Source organism: Pelodiscus sinensis, chromosome 25, assembly GCF_052426305.1.
Source record: "Pelodiscus sinensis isolate ZL-2025 chromosome 25, ASM5242630v1, whole genome shotgun sequence".
In the NCBI taxonomy this organism is placed as follows: Eukaryota; Metazoa; Chordata; order Testudines; family Trionychidae; genus Pelodiscus; species Pelodiscus sinensis.
Window position 1 is genome coordinate 13,144,387 of NC_143076.1, and position 26,708 is coordinate 13,171,094.

The 26,708-nt window shown below is 45.8% G+C and overlaps 1 protein-coding gene across 1 annotated transcript in view; it reads right to left on the reverse strand.

Moving 5' to 3' along the window:
• Positions 1–289: 289 nt before the first annotated feature.
• Positions 290–26,708, reverse strand: part of DCPS (decapping enzyme, scavenger) — a 65,039-nt gene continuing 38,620 nt past the window's right edge. Inside the window, exons 3-6 of the mRNA XM_075909294.2 lie at positions 21,181–21,326; positions 11,260–11,373; positions 5,835–5,945; positions 290–722 (exon numbers count right to left, since the gene is read on the reverse strand). Coding sequence (XP_075765409.1) covers positions 456–722; positions 5,835–5,945; positions 11,260–11,373; positions 21,181–21,326 — 638 coding nt within the window. The 3' untranslated portion in view covers positions 290–455. The remainder of the gene's footprint in view (positions 723–5,834; positions 5,946–11,259; positions 11,374–21,180; positions 21,327–26,708) is intronic.

Consider the following 26,708-nt stretch of genomic DNA (forward strand, 5'->3'; position numbering starts at 1 on the left):
AAAAGGTCTTCTTGTTTCCCTTTATGCCTGTAGCTAATTTGATCTCATTTTGTGCCTTTGCCTTTCTAATCTTGTCCCTGCATTCCCGTGTTGCTTGCCTATATTCATCCTTTGTTATTTGTCCTAGTTTCCATTTTTTATATGTCTCCTTTTTTTCTAGTTTTTTTCTAGTTTTCAGATCTACCGCCCTGTGAGTCAGCGCACCAGCTTCTAGTTTGTCACAGAAGTTAGGTGCACCTTTCTGCAGAGAACAGGGGACATGATGCCATGTGACCACAGTGATGAACAGTCTCTGCTCAAACAACATTTTATTGATAGAAATACAAGGAACAGTTACTATGGCAATGGGAATGGAATCCCAATTCTTACAAAACGAAGTTAAAAAAAGGTCAAAGATACAAATAATCCATACATTAAAAAGGTACAAAACCAGCCCACGCCCAGTCCCTGAACTCTCAAGCTTTGCCTGCTTCCTGGAATTTCTTCAGCAAAGCTTCGTCTGCTCGGAGGGCAAAGGTCAGTGCACGCTTCTGGTAGTACTGGGAGTCGAGCTCCAGATTGTCAATAACGTCCGACAGGAGGTGAGCTTTCTCCACTGAGCAGCCTGGTGCATCGTAGCTCAGAGCGGTGAAATGTACGTGCAGGTGGAAGTAGGATGGCTGATAATGTAGATAAATCCGCAGCTGGGAGCCAACCAGGCCAAAGCGCTTTAATATGGCTTCCTGGGGGAGAAAGGGTAGAAAATTTTATCTCCCAAATAATACATTGAAATGTTTTAGCATCATATCCAAGGGTAGGGGACTGGATAGAAGCATACTGGTACATCCTATGACCAAGCCCCATCTCCTGTCATGGATGAATTAACATCAAGAAACTTCAAAACAGCTCCTTTCATCTAATGATCCCAAAACATTCAGGAGAAACCTTCCAAATTGTACAGAAGAATTGCTGAAATACAGCAACCTCTGAAGTGGAGCACAAAAGCTGAGTTCATAGCAATGCTGTGGATCATTTAGTACAGAAAGTGCAGAATACCAGCTAAATAGCAAGAGGAGGTAGCAGAATTCAGTCACACAAGTGGAATTTAGACAGGACAAGAGGATTAATACTCCTGCTTTCCAGAAATTGCCATGGGACCTGTCATGACCATACCCTTAGTTCTAGGTCTCGTCTGAGAATGACAGGAGACAGAGTTCAGATTGCACATTAAGGAATTGGTTCTCCAATGTTTGTACATATTGTACATATTGACTTCTCAGATTTCTACAGAAGGAAACTGATGGACAGGGTCATGCAATACTAGATACTTGGCCGACAGCCCGCCCATATGTAAACCCTCTGCTCAGCGTCTCGGTGAAAATTCTAGCTCAGTGCAGATAACGGCCAGCTGCAATGAAAGCTTTGTTAGAGAGGAAGGAACAGACTCGCCAAGCCCTGCCCAAAAGCCTGTTACCAGATGAGCTTACTGGCTGGCCTGCAAAAGTGTTTTAAATGGACGGAGAACTATGGTAGGTTCAGATGTATCATGCAGGGAAACCCTTAAGGATTGAGTGGCAAAAACAGAGATGAGAACTTGTTGTTTCTACCAGAAAGGGCTGAAAGGAGCAGGTGTCAAGACTGTGATGATGTCTGAGCATCTGAGCCATTATCTAACATTTAAAGCAGAAGCTGGAAGGCAGGAGACAAGCAACGGGGAGGAGGGAGGTGGAAAAAGAGGAGATGGTGGCTGCTGTGGAGGAAAGCATCTCAGCACTACAGCTAGAGAAGCAGGCGGAAAGGGAGGGGAGGTCAGTTTCCCCAACCAATCTGGAGGTCACTGTGGAGGCAGAGGTGGGAGGAGTTTTGGTCACCACCCACACGTGCCATTGAGCCTAATGGCACATCCCTCCTCGGACACGGTCTTCTCCTATGCAAATTACAGGACACCTGGGTAGCAAAGCCAAGGGCTCCAGCTCAGCACATACCCAGCACAGGAACAGTGGTAACAGTAGGCCAGATTCTGATCTCAGCTCCGCCAGTATAAATCTGGAGCGACTCCACTGAAGGCCCTTGAGTCCGTGCCCATAGTGTGACCAGTGAGACAGACCCAGAGCTGGGCCCGTACAAGATGATTTGCTGGAATGGTGGTTTGCTGTGCAGAAAGCTGCCTCCTTACCATTAAGTATCTCCACAATAAGGCCTGTGGAGGCTGGATAACATGCACAGCATGGTTCCTTTAAGAGTGCATTCTCTCAGCTTCTATTGTTCTCCATTCCAGCCTTAGCGCTCCAGTTTGCTCGGTGAGTTACAGGATCCTATTACCCTTTGGTGTAATTAAAGCTATAAACAGCGACAGTGAACTTGTCAGGGACCTTTCCAATATGCTGTGCTTGCGTGCACGTTGGGAACGCTGATTCCTCACCCAATCTTTTAATTAATCTCTGCTTTCCCCGGTGCAATTACTTTCTGAATTGCCAGTGCAATGAAGGAGAAAAAACTCAACTCCCTGTTACTGAACAAGCTGCATCGTGGGCCTAGAAAAGATCATCGGGAACAGAAAAATGGGTAGAAGTTTAAAAGCAAGTTATTAATGCAGGGGACACGCCTCGTGGTTGGCTCAGGAAAGTAACTGCCCTCCCCTCCAATAGGCAGTTTCTGCAGGGGTCACGGTAATAATGCTTAGCACCTCTACAGAGCTTTGTGTCCAGATATTTCAAGGCCAAAAAGACCTCTGTGACAATCAAGTCCGACCTCCTACATGACACAGACTTTATTAAAAACATTCCCCGTGATAGAAGAATCTACCGCAACACTTTGTGAGCAGTTCCAGTGGTTACTCACCCTCGCTTAAGAATCTGGCTTACTTCCAGTCTGAATTTGTCTATATACAACTTCCAGCCACTGGATCTCGTTATACCTTTTCCTGATTGTTGACAAACCCATCATCAAATTTCTCTGCCACAGGCAGGTACTTACAGATTGTGATCAAGTCACTCCTTAACTTCTCCTTTGGCAAGCTAAATAGAACCTAAGGTCTGTTTCCCAATTCTTCTAAGCACTTCACACATTACCTAGTGCATCTGTCAGACTCTGGCAAAGAAGGTATTATCCCCTTTTACAGAGGGGAAAACTGAGGCATGGAGATGGGAAACCCATGATCACGAGTGGCAAAAAGAAACAGAACGTGTCGCTCTGACACCCAGCCCCCCTGCTCTAACCATGACCGTCCTATTTCCCTCTCTAGGGTCTGGTGTTTCATATCTTCCAGCCAGCTTGAGGTCACAGCAAGCTGCAGTGAACTTTCTCTAGCGGGCCCACTCATCGGGCAGAGCTCAAGCCATGGCAGTTATAGTTACAGCACTAGAGCCTCATACAGCTAAACCAGTCTCAGCGAAGGCTTTGCGAGAATGGGTGGAGCACTCACTTGGCTCAGGCTGAAAATCCCACCTCCATGTCAGACTGTGTGTTCAGACTTTAATGTTCCAAGCCCACGTGCCAAGAGGAAAAGGGTGTTTTCTTTTAAAAGGAGTCTCAGATTCTGCTCTAAAGAGTGGGTAATATCAGCCCAGAGAGCCAGCTAATGCCAGAAGAGAATTACTGTGTGGGAGGCTGAATCCAGTGAAGATGGATGCTGCTACTCTAGGCCTTGAGACAGGCTCTACTAAGAGCTTGAGCCAAGTGCACCTTAGGGAGAGCGGCTGTCATCAAAACTCACCCTCCCTCCCCCCAGCATAAGGAACGCACTAGTTTGCCATGGAGAAGCTTTGTCCTCACTCCAATTCTGAAGCTAGTGGAACCTTTTGCTCTTCTTGGGTCATCTTCCCAGAACTGGGAGCTGCCAATCAGCTTTGTCCCACCAGGACAACACCTGCAAAGCTACAGAAGAGGAGGTTAACCGTTGGAGCTCTGTGCTTGGACCTCAGGAGAGAGACCAGGCTGGTAAGACAATGGAGATTCCATGGGAGATGTAGGGGAGAAAACCAGAAAATACCTCAATGGCCCTACAGAGACATGTTGCTTTCCTAGGTACTATGCCCTTATTATTGCCAGAGGCACTTGAGGCTGGGCCGCTGTAACTCATCTGGCCTCTAATGAATACACTTTACATCACACTTAGGCCAGGACTACATTGGTAAGTTACTGAAGTAACATAAATCATCTCCCAGCGCTGGAACTTCTGAGGTGTCCACACTGACAAAGCACTTAGTGCGCACTAACTCTGCAGCTGCTGCGCTCTAGGTAAATCGCCGTGACGAGAAGCACAGGTTTTGCTATGCTCTGGATACCGCACCGGGAGCCAGTGTGGACACTTGAACTGATTGTTGCGTTCAGACTGCCCTCCGGAAATGGCCCATAATCCCTCGAGTCCTGTCTCATCTGTCTGCCCTGCAGGCATGCGCACATCCCCTTTCAGTGCTCCATTTCTGACAACCTGCATGATGTGCTGATTTGCTCCAGGACACAGAGCAAACCATTCAGATGAAATGCTCATGCTGTTGAACAGAGGTAGGGTGTGAGGGGGTGTGTGTGTGAGCAAGTGTGAAAGAGAGAAAGGTTGTGAAAAGAGCTGGGTAGGGAGGCGGGGAAAGGGGTCTGAGATATCAGGGTTTTCCTCTCCACCTGTCTCAGGAGGGGCTGTTTCCTGCTGCTGTCTGAACATACAAGACAGCATGTTGACATTCCCCAAAACAGACTGTCTTCCCCTCCACTCTGTGTCCGTGTGTGCACGCACGTACGTACACACACACTCCGTCACACACTCACCCCTTCCCCCAATTTCTGTTGAAAAGCAGCAGTCAATGTAGCAGGAGGACCATGGAGCAATGGAACTGGGAAACCTGCATCATGTGATACTGACTGCTCCATGTGGCATTGCAAACTCTCCCTAAAGCACCCTGCGGCCAGTTGCACAGCTACCACAATGCACTGCTCTCTGTGGCATTGCGAGAGCTGTTAATGCGGACATGCTCCCCCATCACAACCAGCACAGTGTGGACACACAAAGTGTTTTCCCTCCAGTGCTCTGTGAGCAGTGCTGTAACTACTAGTGCTATATCTGCCAGAACTTGTGTGTAGACATGGCCTAAGACTTTTCCTTTGCTGATTTCTTCTTCTACCACAGAACCACTACCACACACATCATATGTGGTAACCAGGACTTTGATGGTGCCTTTAGAACTTAGATGATGCAGGGTTGCCATGTTCATACATAAATTAGTATTTACCAAACAGTTTTCACCCCTCGGAGCTTCACAAACACCACTCGGCGCTACTAAAATTGCTGCTATCTCTGGGGTAGAAAGGAATGTGCCAGGTGTTCAGTAAAGGCAGAGGTTTTTCAAACTGGATCCTCACACTTCTAAGCCTCCACTTTGAGATTTCATTTGGTTAACAGCTGGTGGGCATTGTGTCACTGCCCTTGGTGACACCATGTCCAACATCTGATCACAGAGCCACTTTTCATTTTGTCAGTGACACTGACAGCAGAAAATTAATCACAATCAAATTATTGTCTCCAGCAGAACAGGTGTGGATGGAGAATGAAACTGGAAATTCAGGCCCAGGGTGTGTAGGCTGGTGGGTACAAAACACTCCAGAAAAAACCCCAGGAGGAGAGTCTGTGAACTTCGCTTTAAGCGTAGCCGGACACTTTCCAGTCTGCTCCCAAGGAAACAGCTCTCATGACGGCCCAGCTCAACTCCCTAACCTCACTAGCAGAAAGCCAGCATAAGCAGGGTGACATGGGCTGCTCTTCCCTGCTGATGGGAAACCAAGACAGTCCCCATCAGGATTAAAACAAAAGCCCTGATGAATGCTTAGATACTAAAGTGAGGGAGGCCATTAGAAGCACCCACCTTTCCTTCCTGCAAGATGTTCCTCAGCAAAGGCAAATGCTCAGAGGTGAGGTCTCTCAGTGACTTTATCCCCCGACGGTGGCAGATGGCTATCAAATACAGGTCATCTATCTGCAGAGACAGGACATTATTACCACAATAGAACATAAAAGCATGTGGAGAAGCTAGTTCTCAGAGCGTCACAGAAAATATAACCATAGTAGTGCAGCTCTGACAAGGATCTCACCCCTTATAGATATGGACTGGCGTCATCCATCGCACAGCCACCTAGATTGGGCTGAATGTTATTTCTCAAATAGGATACTAGATATCTTTTCCCCATATAGCATGGAATGATTTCTTTGTGAATGGAGATTCACCCACTGTTGAGCCAGTTCTATAGCTGGTCAGATACCATTAATCAAAATTTTCCCCCAATCAGTAAATAATGTATTCGCAATTCTGACGCCCACCCCTCTCATTTGGCCAGTTCTGCTAGATAAAACCTAATGATGGTAAGGTGCAGTAGGACCAAATCTTTTACGACTATGTCTGTTTCTCCTTCTGTCATCTGAACAAATTGCTCTTTGGCCTTGAATATTCACTCTCCTGTTGCCAACATGTTTTAAACAAATTAGCCAGTCAAATAACCTTCCATAGTGACAATTTATGCTTTGTAGCACCTTTAACGCATTGCAAAATCAGTTTTAAAATCCTGGAATAAGGTCCCACAACAGTGCTGTCAGAAAGACACGCTGTAATGACTCCCATTTTACTGCTGGGGAAAACGAGGCACAGACTTGCTCACAGTCAGAGTGAGGCAATGGGAGAAATGGGAATACAAGTCAGGAGCATAGATTCCCATCCACTTTCTCAAAGCACCCTCTCGCTGCAGGACAGAGGAGCGACACGTCTCCCTTCACAGATGTTAAGCAGCAGCTTTCTCTAAGAATTTAGAAGGGCAAAGGTGTAATTTTATTTTTCAAAATGAAATGGTCTCATGTGTTTCGGCTTGAGTATTACAACATGGGCCCGTTTCCAGTCAGTCACTCTGATTCTTTAAATAACATATCTCTAAAGAATTAATGAGTCAATTCATCATAATACCAATGCAGTGGGCAATATCTCATCTACAAAATGATCAGCCAGGCTTCCGGCATTGCCCCGGGTACTCATTGAAACAAATATTTGCTCAAAGCTATAAAGAATGCAGTTTTTGTAGCCTATTCTATCAACAGCCCCATGCTTCCAAAGTCAAATCCTTTGTGTATGCAAACATTCCCTTTTTCTAGGGCTCCACAGCTTGTGCTCATTGTACTAAGTCAGCTACTCTCTCTGTTTAACATGTTTATAAGACAAATAATGTAGATGTCTAAGATCATCTATGCTTTTTCACCATTAAAATAATTCCACCTGGCCTGGCTATTAAGAAACAGCAGTCTATGTGCGAAGATGGCTCTCAGGATGCCTACTCAGATACCTAAAGCATGACACTTCCAATTACATCTTTTTGTTTCCAAGGCACGAAGTAATTTTCATTACTTGACACTTATTTATCATTCTGAGGCTGACCTAGTTAGCTCAGTGGGTTCTCTTTATTGCTCCTAGACAAGGCAGCATATTATTGAGGTTTAGTAAAATCTCCCTAGACTCCCTATTGGACCTGGATTGCAAAAGCAAAGCAAATCTCGCTCTCCTCCTTAGAACAACATCTGTATGTTGCTGTTTGAAATAAATAACCCTGTTGCTAAAAAGGCTCTGGATGATGTAATGTAAAACATTTCAGGCAACGCCTCAGGGCTCCTGTGGGTTTGAGAAGTGGTGAGACGTTAAGAGAGATCTAAAACCGGCTTTTAGCAGCATATTTAAACTAAAACACATTCCTCTGTGAAGGCCAAAAAAACAGCTACTGTATTTCCTAGGTATCAATTTACTCCAATTATATATGGCCTGGTGATCCTGGAGAAGATCCTTCTAATCCAAACTTCAGCAGCTGAAATGGATGATTAGAGGCACTTCCTGAACTAGTTCAAACACTTGGGAAACTCAGCTTGTCCATGTGGGATTTCCCATTTCCCTGACATTGCTAGGCTGGAACAGAACTTCGCCCACAATTTCAGTTCAAAAGTTACAATTACACAGGGAGGTCTGTGGCTTGGCTCACTTGCTGCCCTTGGTGAGTGGTCAGAGCAAAGATAATCATGTAGACACGTGGCCACATGGAGTCTGTAACCATCTTTTACAGAGCACGCTGAGGTCCAGTTTCCCAGCTAATGTCAACCGGTGTGGTCTCATTAAAGTCAGTGCAGCGGCACCATTAAGAATCTGGCCCTTTGACTGCTTAGGCCTTATAGATGTCGGCTAGGAGAGAACTTTGAACCTGTGTAAGGCCCAAACAACTTAACCATAAAACCTGAGCATTATCTGTAATCATACTATGGGTCATTAGCTCAGTGGGGAGACACACAACTAGACAGAGTCTTAATTCTCCCAGCAGAGCAATAGTCAGACATTATGGGAAAGTCAGACATTATGGCAATAAGTACACTGCACAGACAATTCCAGTCTTCTCCTTATACTTAAGTATGCAATGTTTTCAAAGACTCTAGCCTTGCAGACCCTGATGCTGAAGCTTGAAATCACAGTTCCAGACAGTCAGCAAGAGATATCTTCCATTGCATTATGTAGGTTGGGAGGAAAAAAGAGATTATGCAGATTTCACATTTTGATAGCAAGTAAAGTCAGTCAGCAGCTTCTGTTCATTTCATTGAGGTCACTGGCATTCAGAACAATTTCAAAGAATAAACAAAGATTTCTGTTGCAACTCACCAGCCCAATATAGTTAAAAGCTCCACCCATGCATCATCATCTCCTAATGTGCTAAGTTAGCAGAACACAACCCTACTGAGCAAGCTTCTAAGTCAGTGTTCCTTAAACTGTGTTCTGTGGCACAGAGGCAGTCAGAGGGTACACCATGGAGAATAACATAATTCAAAATGGCTGCCCTTAAAGGGAAAGGCGACTTTTTTCTTTTTCTTCCCCTCAATAACTGTCCCCCGACCCTTCCCCCCCCCCTTTTTGGTCAACAAAAAAAATCCTTGGTGTTCCTCATTAAAAAAAAAAATTGTTTGGTGTTCCTCCATCTTAAAAAGTTTAAGAAACACTGTTCTAAGTCCTAGCTCGAGAGATGTTTCCGACAGACCTACTGGGAGACACGTGTGGTTGCTGTAATTTAATCTAGCGGCCTAGGGCTCTGGGATGAAGCCTGACAAATGTGCTGATCAGATGAATCAAATTCAGACAGCTCATAACAGAGGAGTGCTTTGAAGTCACAGCTGAAATGGTTGTTATGACAGATAGCAAGTTTGTAGAACTCGAGATGCACTGGACTCCAACTTGTTCAGGGTTTTTCAGACTAATTTATTTACACCGTATGCCTATCTTCTCCTAGCTATTTTCCCTCTCTCCTGAATTTCCCACAAGTCACCTGATCTGAAGTACATCATTCTGCTCCTTCTGGGGGAAGGCTATGAACCGTGTATGCAACCTGCTGAGTTCAAGAGATCATGTAATGCACTGAAGTTTGTAACAAAGGCTCCGACTACTGTTTCTTTGTTCTTACTCTACTCCTTTTCTCTCGCTTCTTAGGGATGTCTCAGTTAAAGCCACATTTTCTCAAAATAATTTATTATTTGTTTATCATACCAATAGTATGCTAGGAATTTGAGAGCAATTTGCAATTCTAAATTGACTTCCATCCAAGGATCCCCAGGTGTCTTGCAGACTTTAATTAATAAATCACTAATTGAGGCAGCCCTTGCATATATTTTATGGGTTTTATATCTCAGCAGCTGCTCTGTTACTGACAACTTCCAAATGTTCAAATCAGTGAGCAGAAAGGGTCCAACGTACTGCATTAGCGTCAAGCTTTCTAACAGCTCTTGCACTTCTTTCTAGTACCCTAAAAGAGCAGAAATCAGGAGACAGAATTTGCATTTAAGAAACGAAACTGATTATTCTATGGTTTTAAAGGCAATGGAAGCCTGTGAGAAAGAGCAATATTTTACACCGGATTCAATGGAAGGCTCACACTGCTCGACTTTCTGCTTGTTCTTTATTTGGGGGAAGGAAAAAAAAAAAGTAACAAAGATAACAATACAATCTAGATATTACGGGCCCTAAATATCTGAACTGGTTCCACTGATGCTGGCAAACTAATCCTTCTAGAGGAACTGATATCAGCACTTCTACCCTTGGCTGGAGTCACATGTTTCAGTTCTAGAGAGAGATGCCTTTTGCATTCCTACATGAAAATATTTTCACCAGGGACAGAGGGTATAATTATAAATAGCACTTTTTGTCCTGAGATCTCAAAGCATCTGTCAAAGATGGATGTGTTTTGCTCAACATTGTACAGCAAGTCAGTGACAAAGCCAGAAATAGGCTCTCTTGACTGCCAGCCTGGTGCTCTATTTGCTGAAACACATTTGACTATAAGAAGTATGACGTTACTTTGCAGTTTTAACTCAGAATGCTCAAGAGTTCTTTTCAGTCCTTGTCTGTATGGTTTATGAAGCGGAACAATAGGAAATCTTCCCCAGTTTAGTGTAGTTAAATGTTCTGAGAATCAGAAAGCCAAGGCAAAATCCTGGCTCCACTTGAAATGAATGAGAGTTTTGCCAATGATTTCAATGGAGCCAGGACTGCAGTCTTGGAGTCTTGTTATTATAAGGTTTATGATTTAAATTCCATTTGTTTGGTCCCAGGCCTTCGAGTTTCCAGACCACAAAAATACCACATTAAGCATATTCAGTAGAAGAACAAATAATTATAGTTAAGAACCAGTACATTTAGAGTGATAGGCTGGACTGGGCCTGTGAACTTCAATATATGCAGAAGGAGTATTCATTCCAGTAAGGGGTTAAGCAGTTGTTTATGAGAGGACTGTGTGATACATGCTATGATGCAAGTGCATATAGTTAAACATTCAAAATAGAGGAAAAATTAATTACATCAACTAAAAGAGACACTGCCAAGTTGCTTTACATCTAATATTTAGATTTACAAAAATTAGGTTTTACATAGTCCAAAAGTCAATAGAAATTTGTCTAGAACAGATAAGTAACTCTGGCTTTAAAAGTGCCCCAGCAATGTTTGCATAGGTACACAAGAACCAGCAAGTTCAGTTTACTAGTAAGTCACTTAACAAAAGTGAAACTGACCAGTCCGTTCACATTGTCAAGCAGAGTGAAATGTAAAGTGTTACGTGAATGGCACATAATTAACTAATAACACCATTAATGAGAACAGTACATTTCATTTTTAAAACTTGCAGTTTTTATAGTTTCAAGTGTTATTAAAAAATACAGTTAAAGAGTCTTCTTTTGTGTTAGTTTGAACATGCATAGTCCCTTTAAAGAGCTAGGCAATCAAATAAGAACCTGACCTGTTTTTGATTCCATTTAAAATCTGGAATGAGAATGAAACCATTGGAAGAATCAGGATTTTCATGGATTATTCGATCAGCCTCAGCCTTCTTCTCCAGAATGTTATATACCCACTAGAAGAAAGACAGACACAGTTTATAAAGAGAGCAAATAATCAAATGCTGCACACTTCACCTCAGGATCTTGGACTTATTCTGATTCTATATAAGTGGAAGCTGCACTTGAATTTTTAAAATGACCAATAACATTGGTAGTTGATTAGCCATGAAATAATCAAATATGTTCCAGGACAACAACTGATCACTAGAGGGGCGTGGAGGGAATTTTTCACACATGTAGATCATTGCCCAATTTACTAGATGAATTAGGGAGGAATTTTGTTTTCTTCTGAAGCATTAAGGGAGATTTAGGTTAGATATTGGTAAAAATTATTTTAACTATAAGGCTAGTTAAGCAATGGAACAGGTTTCCTAGGGAGGTCATAGAATTGTACCACTGGAGAATTTTAAGGGCAGATTAGACAAAAACTCATCAGTCCTGTCTCAGTGTAATGGAATGGATTAGATGAGCTGTTAAGGTCACTTCCAGCTCTATGTTTCTATGATTCTATTAAGTTCTGACCACTGCTGGAAATGTGATATTGGATTTGGATGGTTTAATCCAGTTTAGCAAATGCTATATACCTGCATACGAGAGCTGGGAAAGAATTCTCCTGGACAGGATCGATCAGTTGCTATGAAATGGATATTGCTGAAGCACAGCTCTTTAACAGGGTTGACTTATCTTCTATTACATTAAATGAGACTCAGTGTAAGCCTACACAGCAAATACACGGCTGGCCCATTCTAGCCAACTCACACTCATGGGGGTTTGGCCAGTTTCATGGCAGTGCAGACTTCTGGAGGTCCCACGCCCAGGCTCCAGCCTGAGCCTACACAGCAAGGAAACAAGCCCTCAGGCCCGGTTCCAGGAGCTCAGCTCAGGTGGCATTGGCCAGCCAAAGATTTTTTTGCGGTGTAGACAGACTTTAAGGTTTCTGAACAGGCACTCTTCTCTTACATATGCTGTATGATCTCACAGTAACACAGTGGGGCTATCATCATATTAATTCACAAAACTGCCAGTCACCACAGAACATGTTGTGTGTTGTCATATGGTTTGCTCCTGCCTAAATCTAGTCTATACTATACCAGGTTAAAAAAAGTACATTAGCCCTAGCTTTAAACAAACTTATATCCATCCACCCTGACTAAATCAAATGGTTACAATACAGCTGGCTTTCCCCCACATGAAATCACTATGTTTTAACAGTCAGTTACACACAGCAAACCAGCTCTGTTAGGGCTAATATCACTGATCAACGTTTTATGCCATGGTCATTCCCATTAATTTCTCGTTAATGAGCTTTGCAATGTGGGGGAGGAGGGTGTGTGTGTCTGTGTTTTTCCTCTGTGGTGGTTTTGTTTGTATTTGACACCTTCACTAAATAATTTGTAATAAGATTGGTACTTTATAAAAGGAGCTGGGATCTAGTCACAGCAAGACTAGTCTCAGACGCAGAGCTAGGGAAACAGGGCATTAATTATCATTATTAATTATTACTATTATTATTATTATTATTATTAATTGTATGAAAGCTTTTGATACAGTCTCACATGACCTCTTCATAAACAAACTAGTGGAACACAAGCTAGCTAGAACTACTGTAAGATGGGTTCATAACAGGTTGGAAAGCCATTCCAAGGGTGTAGTTCTCAGTAATTCACAGTCTAGCTGGAAGAGCGTATCAGGTGGTGTCCTGCAGGAAACAGTTTGGGACCTGCTTCTGTTCAATACATCCATCAATGATTTAGATAACGGCCTAGCAAGTACATCTATAAAGTTTGTGGATGATACCAAGCTGGGAGGGGTTGAAAGTGCTTTGGAGTATAGGATTAAAATTCAAAATGATCTGGACACACTGGAGAAATGTGATGAAATCAATAAGGACAACTGCAAAAGTACTTCACTTAGGAAAGAACAATCAATTAAACACATTCACAACAGGAAATGACTGCCTAGGAAGCAGTACTGTGCAGAGGGATCTGGGGTTTAAAACAGATCACAAGATAAATAATGAGCCAACAGTGTAGCACTTGCAAAAATAAGCAAACATCATTCTGGGATGTACTAGCAAAAGTGTTGTAAGCAAGACACAAGAAGTAATTTTTCCACTTTACTCTGTGCTGGTAAGTCCTCAGCTCAAATATTGTGTCCAGTTCTGTAGGCCAGATTTCAGGAAAAGATGTGGACAAACTAGATAAACTCCAGAGGACAGCAACAAAAATGCTTAAAAGTTTAGAAAACATGGCCTACGAGAAAATATTGAAAAAACTGGACTTATTTAGCCTGGACAGAAAACACAACAACAGTTTTCAAGTAAAGAAAAGGTTGTTACAAGGAGGACAAAAATTGTTCTCCTTAGCTTCTGATTATATGACAAGAAGCAATGAGCTTACATTGCAGCAAGGAAGGTTTTGGTTGGACACAAGGAAAATCTTCCTGTCGGGGTAGCTAAGCAATGGAACAGATGGCTTAGGGAGGTTGCAAAATCTCTACTGGAAGTTTTTAAGAACTAGTTAGACAAATAGCTGTCAGAGCTAGTCTAGTTATTACAGAGTGCTGTCTTGAGTGCAGGCGATTGGACTGGATGAACTACTGAGGTCCCTTCCAGTCCTACACTTCTATGAGTGTCATCAGAAGTCATAGAAATGTAGCCGTGTTAGTCTGGGGTAGTTGAAGCAAAATGCAGGACAATGTAGCACTTTAAAGACTAACAAGATGGTTTATTAGATGATGAGCTTTCGTGGGCCAGATCTGAGGAAGTGGGTCTGGCCCACGAAAGCTCATCATCTAATAAACCATCTTGTTAGTCTTTAAAGTGCTACATTGTCCTGCATTTTTTATCAGAAGTCATAGATTTGGTGTCCTGGCAAATACTTTGCTCTGTCAAATGTTGATAACCATTTGGCTGCATGCATGTGCTCCCACTGTGTGCTGCCCTGATTGTGCACACAGCCAGCACAGCAGACTCCGAGAGAACCCCAAGGACCACACAATCAGATAAGGTGTGAAGATGCTAGGCCCGGTTTATTGTAAATGAAGCACAGTAACAGCACCTGCTAGACTCTAGGAGGATATGAAGGTTGATTTAGGTTGCATTTATTGCAGTTGATTTTAGCATCCAACTTTGTCAAGTGAAAGGCTCACGTCCCCACGGCAGCCGGTCAGTCAGGAATCAATTTGGAGTGGGTATATTTACAGTGGAAATCCAAGCAGCCAGAGCAATCAATACACTTCTGCTAGGAAGGATACTGACTTGGAGAACATGCTGGCTATAGTGGATGGCTTTGCCGTGATGGGGTTCCCTGACTGTGGTGGGGTGACAGATGGAACGCACATCCCTACCTTGGCACCAGACCACTTTGCCAGGGAGAACATAAACCGCAAGGGCCGTTTCACTGCCATCAAGGTGGGATGGTCAGGAAAGGCGCATGGCACATATGTCTTTAGGAACCCCAGTCTCTTCAGAAAGCTGCAAGATGGAACTTTGAATTTTGAAACCACAATTCTGCCCTATCAAACTCTCACTACATTTGTAAACAAGTTGGACACAGTTAGTGCAGCTTCAGGGGGGACACAGTTCTAAAGTTACCCCTCCTTTGGAGTCCTCGGTTTGGAAGGATGGAGACTGAAGTGGAAAACAGACTGTTTTCTCAAGGATGGCAAGTTCACAGATGACACTAAGTTGTGGGGGAAGAGGTAGATGCCCTGGAGGATAGGAACAGGGTCCAGAGTGACCCAGACAAATTGGAGGATTGGGCCAAAAGTAATCTGATGAGGTTCAACAAGGCCTAGTGCAGAGTCCTTCGCTTAGGACAAAAGAAGTTCATGCAATGCTACAGGCTGCAGAAAAGAAACCGGTCCCTTGTTGCCGAGAAGGTTAACGGCATATTGGGCTGCATTAGTAGGAGCCCTGGCAGCAGATAAGGGAAGTGATGATTCCCCTCTATTTGGCACTGATAAGGCCACATCTAGGGTACTGCTTACAGTTTTGGGGCCCCCACTACAGAAAGGAGATGGGCAAATTGGAGAGAGTCCAGCAGAGGGCAATGAAAATGATTACAGGTCTGAGGCACATGACTTACAAGGAGAAGCTGAGAGAACTGGGCTTATTTAGTCTTCAGAACAGAAGACTGAGGGGGAATTTGATAGCCTTCGATTACCTGAAGGAAGATTTCAGTGAGGGTGGAGCTATGCTCTTCTCAGTGGTGACAGATAGAATCAGAATACTGGAAGGGGCCTCAAGAGGTTATCAAGTCCAGTCCCCTGCCCTCATAGTAGGGCCAAGCGCCATCTAGCTCATCCCTGACAGATGTTTATTTAATCTGCTTTTAAACACGTCCAATGATGGAGACTCCTCAACTTCCTTAGGCACGTTATTCCACTTCTTAACCACAGATGATGGAACAAGGAGCAACAGTCTCAAGTTGCAGTGGGGGACGTGTAGGTTGGATATTAGGAAAAACTTTGTCTACAGGGAGCTCGGACCCCCCACGGACAACTTCCCCTGTCCCCTCCATGCTGCTGCCTCCTGCCGAAGTGGGAAGGGAAGGCAGCACCGCATAGCCGGTGTTGTGGGTAGCTGGCTTTTAAGCCAGTCCCCACCCCCACCAGAACCAGCTCCTGCCTGCCCCCTCCTCTCCGCCTCTGTAGGAGGCAGCAAGGGTGGAGGCAGACGGGTCCATGGAGACAGCATACGTGGAGAGCCGCTTAAAAGCTGGTTCCCTGCACGTATCCGTTCCCACCTGCCCCCCTCACTCTGAGGGCTGCTGTCAGAGGCAGTAGTTTGGGGGTGGGGAAGCCGGCTCCCACCTCCCCACCACCGCAACTGCTCTGATATAAAGGCAGCAAGGTGGTGGGGATCATATAGTTGTCGTTAACATCCCTAATCTACAGAAGCCTCCTCCCGCTTTCTCCTATTGTGTATATAGGTGCCCTCGTTTGAGTAGGCAGCTGAAATTTGGGCCAAACAAAAGGACAGTAACTGAGACAGGCAAGTAACTGAGCGCACACTGCAGCTTAGTGGCTTCCCTTACTAAATGCAAAAATATCCCAACCATGGTTGCCTCTAAATGATCAGGAAACAAAGATCTCAACAGCCACCTTGTTCTTAACAGATTCAGGGCTGGGCAGAGTAGCTGACGGGTGTGGATGGCTCCCCTGGGTCCGAGGTACAACAGTGCAAGAGCCCCAACATTCCAATGAGAGATCAGCATTTCAGAGAGAAGTTATTTTTCAAGTACTGCCTCAGCGGACTCTCACCTGCGTGGTCATATGGCGAGGCATGCAACTCCCTCATTGCCAATCAGCCCAGGCAACGTCAAAGGAAAACACATGGAGGCCGGAGCAAAGAGGGTTAGGAACAGTTTGGATTGGATGTTGGTTTTGATTTTACATCAGCTGCTGTTCAGATTAGACAGAAGTTAATTACTATCATCACTTTTAATGCACTCGCCAAAGCTCTACGCAAATATTAACTAATTAGAGTCAATGTTGCATTTCTGGAATAATTACTCCTACGTCTGTGCAATCAGCGTAAGTGGGTCCCCGCAGACAAGTAGAATTGTTTTCCTCCACCCTGCAAAGCAGCAAAGCGCAATGGCAAGCAGGGCTGTTTTGTCAGAAGGCAGGTAAGAAAGGAGAACAAACCCCTTGCTCCAAAGTGGCAGCATCTAATTAAAGAAGAGACAGAAACCATCCAAAGGGGTGGGATTGAGGATTTCTCATCCTAGCACAGGACTGTGTTTTTCCATATGAAATGAGAAGTTAGAAACTCGGAGGAGACTCGGAGCTTGTTTTGAAACAATACCATAAAGAGCGAACCATGTATTGTAATAAAGCAATGTAAGGACAATGATTACAATGCCCAACATTTCTGGAGCACTCTTCTTTTCAAAAGATTTCCCCAAAATTAAAATGCAGCCACCTCTCCAACAGAGGGTGGCAACGACCCACCAGGCTGGATATTGCCCCAACGGAGGGCTGGGAGATTTTACACAAGCCATCACAGCCAATCCTGTCTCCCGAAATGGACCAGGGGAAATTTCAATGTCCAATCTCAGCACAGGTGTTTAAAGCATCCTCTGAAAGAGCCTGACACAGTAAACTTCAAGGAACTCAATTATTATTCATATTGATCCGGGAGCACAGAACAGGCCATGGCTGTGCTAGGCGCTGTACAAACACAGAACAAGAAGACAGGCTGCGAGCTCTTGAAGTCAGGGACTGCATATAAAGAGGGAGACAACACTTGGATACAGACACAGAGAAAGGAGTACAAGGAACCAGTGAGACAGTGTCAGCCGAGATGAGAGGAAGTTGTCTCAGCACACCAGCAGCTCAACCACTGGCAAGTTTTTTGTAGGCATCACAGAGAGTTTTAAGGAGGGGTCTTTGAGAGAGAAGACAAGTAGTTTGTGTTTGGTGTGATGGAGAAAGGGGAAGCCATGGAGAGATGCAAAAAGAGCAGCTTTGTGGTCAAAACAATGAACCAGGAAAATTATTTTTGCATCAGTACTAGGCAGACTGACTGGGCAAGATTCAGACATCAGCTGGGTGCAAGATCTAGGGAGGCTAAGATGAAGATGATGCCCAGTTCTAGAATGGTAGGGAGAATGATGGTGGTGTCTGTGGTTACGGGGAAAGGAGGCAGTGGAGGGGGCTTAGAGGGAAAGATTACGAGCACAGGGTTTGTCAACACTTACAGCATGGGAGTACACCGTGACAGTGCTACCTATGCTGATGGCAGAGCGTCTCCCGTTGTCGTAGGTACTAGGGAGGTTAAAACGTGTTTATTTTTGTAAACGTGTAACTGCTGAAATTTTCAGCGGTTATACATTTACACGCAGGGATAGCACTGGCTCCTGCCTGCCTCCCACCCGACCAGGCTGCTGCCTCTGTGGGAGGCAGCATAGTGTGGGGGAGGCAGTCCTGCAGGAAGCCAGCTAAAAAGCCAGCTCCCCATGCATACTAGTTGCAGCCCCACCTGCGGAGCTGCCTCCCATGGAGACAGCAGTGCAGGGGGGGAAAGGGGCCCAGCAGTCAGCTCAGCGGGAGCCAGTACACATGGGGAGCCAGCATGAAAGTTGGTTCCTTGCATGTACCAGCTCTTGCCTGGCCCCTCTACACCGTGCTGCTGCTTCCATATCAGCATGAGTGGGCAGGCAGCTCCGTGGGAACTGGTGCTTGCAGGGAGCCGGCTTTTAAGCCAGCTCCCTGCAAGCACTGGCTCCCGTCTGCCCCCCCTTCCCTCTGTGCTGCTGCCTCTGTGGGCACACCAACTCCAGCCTTCCCTGATACAGAGGCAACAGCTAAGGGTGGGGGGGATTGCTCGTTTCTGTGAGTGTTAACAGATGAGCCCAGACTCATCAGTTAACCGTATATACGGATTCCTGTTCACATCCCTACTAGGTACTCCGCCTCCCCAAGAGTGGTAGCTATGTCAACGGGAGCCCTCCTCTCAACACGGCGCTATCTGTGCAAGGAGATAGGTCAGTAATAACTGCACTCAGGGGTGTGGATTTTCCATTCTCCTGAGCAACACAGTTACACTGACATACATTTGTATTGTAGATCAGGGTTGAGTGTTAGCCAGGTTGAGCTTAAGCTGATCATGTCACAGATTTAGAGCAGGCGAGACACACACAGCACAGAGAAGCAGATTTGTGAGTCATCGACAGAGACAACCTTTGAATTTAAGTCTGCAGATGAGATTACCCAGAGATAAGAGATGCAGAGGGAAAAAAGAGGGGACTCAGGACAGAGCCATGTGGAAGCTGGATGGGGGGGATGAGGAGAATCCTGCAAAGGACACACCAAGGGATGAAACAGAGAAGTAGGAAGGGGACCAGGAGAGGACTGAGTCAAGAAAGCCAGGGAAGGACAAAATACCAAGAAGAAGAGTCTGTCAATAGTATCAAAAGCAGCTGACAAGTCAAGGAGGAGGCGGCGATGTTGGCTCTGAGCTTTGGCCAGGACCACGGCATCAGCTGCTTTTGTTAGAGGGGCTAACAGGGAAGTAGCAGGACTGGAGAGGGCCTGATAGGAATTGGAGGAGAGGAACGCCACACAGGAAATTAAGGACTCCATGTTGGAGATGAATGGTAGAAGGGAGATGGAGGTGGCTGAATGGGTAAGAAGGGTGATGTGTGTGGTTTGGTTTTGGGTTTTTTGAAGGGGTGGGAAACGTGCATGTTTGCATTGTGAAGGGAAAGAACTAGAGAGGAGCGGGAGGTTAAAGAGAAGACGGGTTGAGAGTGAGGGTGAAGGGGGTTGGGGACGGAATGGGATCAGTGTGGCAGGGGAGAGGTTAGAGGAGAAGAACAGATGGTGAGCGTTGGTGTTCATAACTAGAATATTTACCTGGCATTGCTCGGGTTCTTAGCTCAATTTTTTCTTCTTCATTTAAATCATTGCTCTGGGGTGGGGCAAGGGATGAGGGGTTCAGGAGGCAGGCTGCCCTGGGAGAGGGGACAACCCCAGCTCTCTCTCACCACAGCAGCTTGGGGCTAAATGAGAATTGCTTCTCCATGGCTGCTGCAGCTCCCCACAGGCACAGCTGGAGGAGGGGCTAGGGAAGGTCCATTCCTGCCCCCCCTTACCCAGCCAGAGTGAGGAATACAGCAAACTCTGCACTTTCCCCTCATTCTTTTCCCATACAAATTGCAAGGGGGGGCACAGAAGGGGAGGGTAACTTCAGCCCACCCTGCTCTCCCTAAAGGACACCCGAGAGGTAGGAGGCTCAGGGCTGCGACAGTCCCGGACGGGGGAGAGGATCACCCCCAGCCAGCCTCTTTCACCTGCCTGGTGATTCCTTTCTTTAAGTTAGAATAAGAGGTCACCATATCCAAATTTGGTAGCCCTAGTTCTTACTGTTTCGGAGGAGTTCTTGAACAGAACAGATAGAGATGGGGTGTGACGGAGGAGAGTGTGATAAGAGGGGAAATGGGACAGGTGGTCAGAAGGGAGACAATATTTTGCTGAGCCTGCCAAGATCTGATCCGCCAAGTAGAGATCTCATGACCTGATATTTTCAAGAGGTCGCCCGTGCATATCAGCACAAGCTGACAAAGGCAGCCAATTCCTGAGTGCTGCCTCTGCTCCTAAGACTCCCACACATTCAAGTTTTCATGTAGATTTCTGGCTCAAAGACAAGGCTTTTTATTTCTGGTCTGTTTGTCTGAAGAGCACGATGGGACATCTGCAGTGCCATCTTTAAGTCTGTCTCACACTTTGCAGTTTTAAACATCATCAACTATATGTGTTCCCAAGTACACAGTTAGCAAAATGATGAGAGGGAAAGAGGCATACAACGTTATTAAGGATTGTGTGCAGGAATTTCAATTCAAGGTAACTACCAAACTAGGAAAAACATAAAAAAAAACCAATGAACAGTCTAGCAACATCTTAAAGACTAACAAAATATGTGGCTGGTATCATGGGCTTTCGTGGGCACAACCCACTTCTTCAGATGAATGGAGTATTAAAACCAAGGGTTCTAATCCATAAGTTTTTTTCCCCAAGGGAAACCAAATCTGGTCTGAACAAATAACATTTAACAAACTGATAAGCAGGCAACAAGGTCTTAGGTGTATCAACCTTTCCCTCCCCCTACTCCCCCTTAACTTCAGAGTTACTCCAAATCTATCCCATCCAGACTGACACCTGATCTAATTTATTCAAACTCGGCAGCCACCACACAAAAAAGAACACAGGTGACTATGCCTTTATCCAAAAGGCTCACCCTCACAGAGATATTATAGGAAAACAGTTGGATGACCCAGATAACACTAGGCCACAGAGGTAAGCACCTACAGTACCTGGATGCTGAAGCTCTGGGATTGTATAAAGGGCAGTGTAATGTTCTTGTAATCCTCCCCAGTCTCGCGGATGAGATACACCTCTTGACGCAGGTATTTCTGAAGATGTTTCTCTGTGGCTGGGTACACCACTGTGGTTTTTATCTCTGGAAATAAATACGTTTACAATGTTATAATCAGAAGAGACGAAATCTAAGTTACAGCCTGTCACAGATGAATTGTTTCTCATTTTTAATCAACGTTATGGTAATAGATTTCAGAAATTACTTCAAAGGTACTGGGAGATTTGCATAAATATCACAGGAGCACTATGCCCTAAAGCTCATATTGCTCATTTGCATCAAGAAAGGTTCACTGGGCCTCGTGTGCTGAAGACAATCAGTTGATAAAACAGTTGGGGTACGTCTACACTAGCCCCCTAGATCACTCCACGAGGAATACCACCTAATTCAATTTAGGGCTTTATTCCAGAATCCTGTTTCACTGCCGTGTGTAGACGCGGGCAGTTACTTCGGGCTAGTCAATTTCTAAAATGGCAACCAGCCGGGAATATGCAGATCAAGCACAGGATATTTAAATCCCGGGCTTGATTTGCAATACCGGTTGCCCGCATTAGCCTCCCTAAATCGATCTAGGGGGCTAGTGTAGACGTACCCTTAGAGTGCATATGTCCAGCAAAGGGAACACACGGGTTAAAATATATCTGCACGCTTGTTTTTCAATGGCAAAAGAAGCAGCAACCTGAATTTACCTGACCACTTCCAAGGGAACAGCAGGCGAACTGTCACCAGTTAGCTGAACAAAATTAATCCGACAGTGCTGTGGCACAGAAAAAAGCTGTGAATCCAGACGTGGATCACTCTGGGCTCCCTCATTTTTTCTTTTCCACCTGGGGAGCTCTGAAGGTGAAAAAGCCACCAGGGAGGGGAGTTGGCAGCCACAGAGAATGGTCACAATCTCCCTACATTGGGGTGGGGGGGAGGAATAGCTCAGTGGTTTGAACACTGGCTTGCTAAACCCAGAGTTGTGAACTCAGTCGTTGAGGGGACCATTTAGGGATCTGGGGCAAATCTTTCAGGGATGGTGCCTGGTCCTGCTGTGAGGGCAGGGGACTGGACTCAATGACCTCTCAAGGTTCCTTCCAGCTCTAGGAGATAGATAGGGCACAACAAAAGGAGGAATGACCTCAACAGCTGTAGCATGCCCCCTTTCTGCACATTGCCGCATCTTCAAACAGCAGGACACTTAAAAAATCTTACAGCCCCTGACCACTAAAGTTGCCCATCCTCACTCGCCAAGGAAGGGACAAGGGATGGGGCATAAATGCCTGAAACTCCCTCTCCTCCCAGAGAGAAGGGGGAAGGCCCAGATTGTAGGGAGATGTAATTTACCCTTCCCTTTTTTGAACTGTGCCCTTTCAGAGCCAGGACCTGCAGGTTGTTTGAATGAAACTGGAGGGGAATTCTTGATCTGTTCTGACACTGGCTGCAGCACTGCAGGCTTAGCACCTATTTAAGCTACCCCAATGGCTCCCAAACTTTTTAGCCTAATACACTTGCTCTAGAAACAGTGCCTGAGGGCTTACCCCCTAGCCAAATGAGGAGTATTTGCCGTGAAACTAGAAGTCGCTGAACCAATTTTGGATCAGAGAAAGGAAACCCAAAAGCTGTGATCTCCTGAGCTCAGATTTATTTATTGTTACTTCTGTAACTCAAAAATGATTTCATATTTACACAATAAAAATACAAGTGCTCGGAGTGCCTTTGCAAGTGGATCACGGACACCTGGGGAAGCGAACTGGGGAAAGCCAGAGCAATTCTGGATGAGCTTCCCTCACCTTCAGGTCCAGGCCCATCAACAATTCAATCCCAAACCTGAGTGAATTTAGTAAGGGTGCATACGTGCTCTTGAGTGCATACTCAGAGCTGGGCTGGGTTGGCCCTGCTCAGGTGCGCACCCAGCAAAGGATACAGAATTCAAGGTAAAACTTCAAGGCAGCACATACCTGTTCTTCAGCTAGAACATGCCTGAGCAAAATACCCTCCGCAGGCCGGATCTGGCCTGCCAAGCCACCAGAGCCAACCTGCTGAGGCAGTGGGGAGGCTCAGGCAGACTCCCTGCTGCCCCCTGTACACTGTTGAGAAAAGCAGCCACTGCAGGGCTCTGTTTGAACAGCTGTGAGCTTGGGGTGGGGGGAGAGGCTTCATGCGCTGCCCCTACACCTAGCACAAATCCATTGGCCAGTTTCTGGCCAATGGGAGCTGCCTGTTGTCAACATGCAGCTTGCAAAGCACCTTCCCCCGCCTCCCTTCAGGCTCCTAGCTGTTAAAAAAACCACATGGCCCCTGCAGCCAGTGCAGGTGTGGGGCAGGCAGGGAGTCTGCTTGAGCAGGCTGCTGGTTGGAAGTCAAGCAGGTAAGTCTCCCAGCCAGAGCCTGTCTCTGGCACCCCAACCCTCTGCTTCCCTCCCCCACATAACCAAAACCCTCTGCCCCCCAACTCCCTGCCCTAGGTCACAATCCCCTCCTGCCCTAGGTCACAAATCCCTCACACTCTCCTGCACCCTAGTGCCCTTCCCCAGGTAACAACCCCCTCTTGCCCAAGGTCACAACCCAAACCCCTGCAGACTAGTCCCCTAATCCAGGTCACAACTGCCTCCTTCACTCAAACTCCCTCCCAGACCCCACACTCTGTCCAAACACATCCACTCCCTCCCATTAATATGGAAGTGTGCAGCCCTTGACCACTTTCCAAATTCTTGGAGTGCTCCCGCCCCCATCAAAAATTATTGCCCACCCTTTAGCTAGAATCTGGCCCAGATCAGCAGCCATCTGAAATTGTCCCTCCCCTTATGTCTGTCCAGAGGCCTCTGAGTAGGGTCCTACCAAATTCACAGCCATGCAAAACACGTCATGGACTGTGAAATCTTGTTTCTCACCATGAAATCTAGTCTCCTGTGTGCATTTACCTTCTACTATACAGATTTCATGGGAGAGATCAATATTTCTTAAGTCAGGGGTCCTGACCCAAAAGGGAGTTGCAGGGGGGAGGTCACAAGGTTATTTTATGGGGCTGCCCTTACTTCTGCTCTGCCTTTAGAGCTAGGAGGCCAGAGAGTGGCAAGCACTGATCAAGAGTCCAGAGCAGAAATAGAGGTGTCAATACCACCAGGCCATTCTTACCTCTGAGCTGCTGCTGGCAGCGGGCTTTGCCTTCACAACTGGGCGTCCAAACAGTAGCCACTACTCTCTAGCTCCCAGCTCTGAGGGCATCACCCCTGCCAGCAGCAGCACAGAAGTCAGGGTAGAAGTAACCCTCTCCAAAATAACCTTGCAACCCCCAACCAACTCCTTTTTGGGCCTGGACCCCAACAATTACAACACCATGAAATGTCAGATTTAAATAGCTGAAATCATGAAATGTATGGTTTTTAAAATCCGATTACTGTGAAATTAACCAAAAGGGACCATGAATTGGGTACGGTCCTGCCTAAGAGCAAATGAGCTGTGTGTATGTGTGGGCACTGAGACACACACAAAGTCATCACACATCTGGCCTCTCTCCATAGTTGCCTGCAGAGTGTCCAAGACATTAGAGGGCCAGAGAGACTGAACTGCTTATCAAACCTACAGCAAGGTTTGGCACGGGCCCACCCCACCAGAGGCTAGACACATTAGCAGCACAAAAGACAAGCCTGGCCCAGATTTTTAAATGTGTTTAAATGCCTAAAGATGCACACAGGTGCTTTTGAAAGTCTCACCAAACACCTCTCTCTCTAAAAACCTTGCCATGACTTTCTAGAAACAGGGCTTAGTGTCCAGAACTTACACCAAGATTCAATAACTACTTTTAAAATAACATTCCAAGCTGTGTCATTTTCAATGAATCCGCATTAGCACGTAAGGAAACAGGGATACAGCCCAACAGCACTAGCTCCCCTCGACTTGCATTTACACAGGAATATCGACTCCACATTGAGCTGATCTTTTTCTGATGCTCTGAAACAATCTGGGTTCCTGGAGTCAGAATCTTTCTATAACTTTCCATAAGTGTTTTTTGTTCTCTGACTTGTGCATTTTTGTTTAATTTAATAATTGCCCCACGAATGTGGTTTATCTGCTCTTATCAGTCCATGACTCCCATTTTCACTGTTGGTCCCAAGGCCAAAACAATTCTGGAAATCCAGCTGGAAGCTATTTCAGCCCTGACACAGAATTCCTTTTTGAAAATGTTTCCTTACTAGCTAACTCTATAGGTTGAGAGTGCTGCTCAGTGTCCCTGACCCAGGGCATGTCTGCCTAAGAGTTCTTGGCCGTGAGACTCTTAGAGGAGATAGCGGGAGACTGCTACAGACCGAGAATTTCACCCCTACTCCCACCTGCAAGGCTGCTGGTTTGGGAGGAGCACATGCTACTGCTCAGCGAGGGAGGCAGCAGGACAAAAAACCCAGAACACTGCTCTGGGCTAGGCCGGCCACAGACTTACGTCAAACGGGACAGTTCATTTTCTGGCATAGTGGAGAATTGCCCTCCCCTTCAATGAGAAAACAAAAAACCCAGGGTGAGCTGGGAAGGGGTAAGATTCACCAGCTGCGAGTAAAACTTCAGGCATTCTCCACTGCACACACCACACATTGACCATGTGTTGCAGACTCGCTTGTCTTGGATGCTTCTTTTCTGTGCTCTGTAGAAACCTTGCTTTACGGCCCTGGATTTCAGTCTGAAAGCGTTGGCATGACTTAGCTAGAGGCGGCGGGAGGAATCCCTGACCACAGAAGAAGAAGGGTCAGATAGGTTACTTATGCCAGATGGCTTCTGTATTCAGTCACAGGACAGAGAAACAGCCCTGGCAAACAGGCCCCACTCTCAGGAAAGCGACTCAGTAATGGACTTACTATTATCTGTGTTCAGGAAGCATGCCAAGGAACTGAATAATCACTAAGCTATTAAACAGCTATAATAAAATCCCAGGCTGTGCCCTGAGAAATATTAAAACACGGTCTGAGGACAGCTCTTAAGAAACAGGAGGGGGAAACAGAGAAGGAGCTAAGGTGAGTTTATGTCAAGCAGAAGAGGCTGCAAGTAAAATGCACCAATAGGGCAGATGAAGCACAAATTCATCCTGTCCGCCAGGCAAATATCCTTCTGGGACAGAGACTAGAGAGTTCAGAAAAAGATGAGAATGTTGGGTATCCCTGAGGGAATTAAAGAGGAAAGCTCCCAGGTAGGTGGAAGGAAACTCTCCCCCCCACCTTTCATGGAAGGAGTGTGTGCTCTTGGTAGCTACTGAGACCCGGGACACAGGACACTTGAGTCCTATTCTCAAATGCCACTGAGTCACGTGCAACCCTCCATAAGTCACTCACTCGTCCTCTCTGCGCCCGTTTCTCCATGTGTAACATGGCAATAATATCCAATACCAGGCCTGGGCAAATACCGAATCCGGCTTGCGGAGGCAGCAGGGAGCCCCAGGCAGGCTCCCCAGCTTGTCCCACAGCCCCATTCGCAGAACCCGGCTGCAGGGCTCCC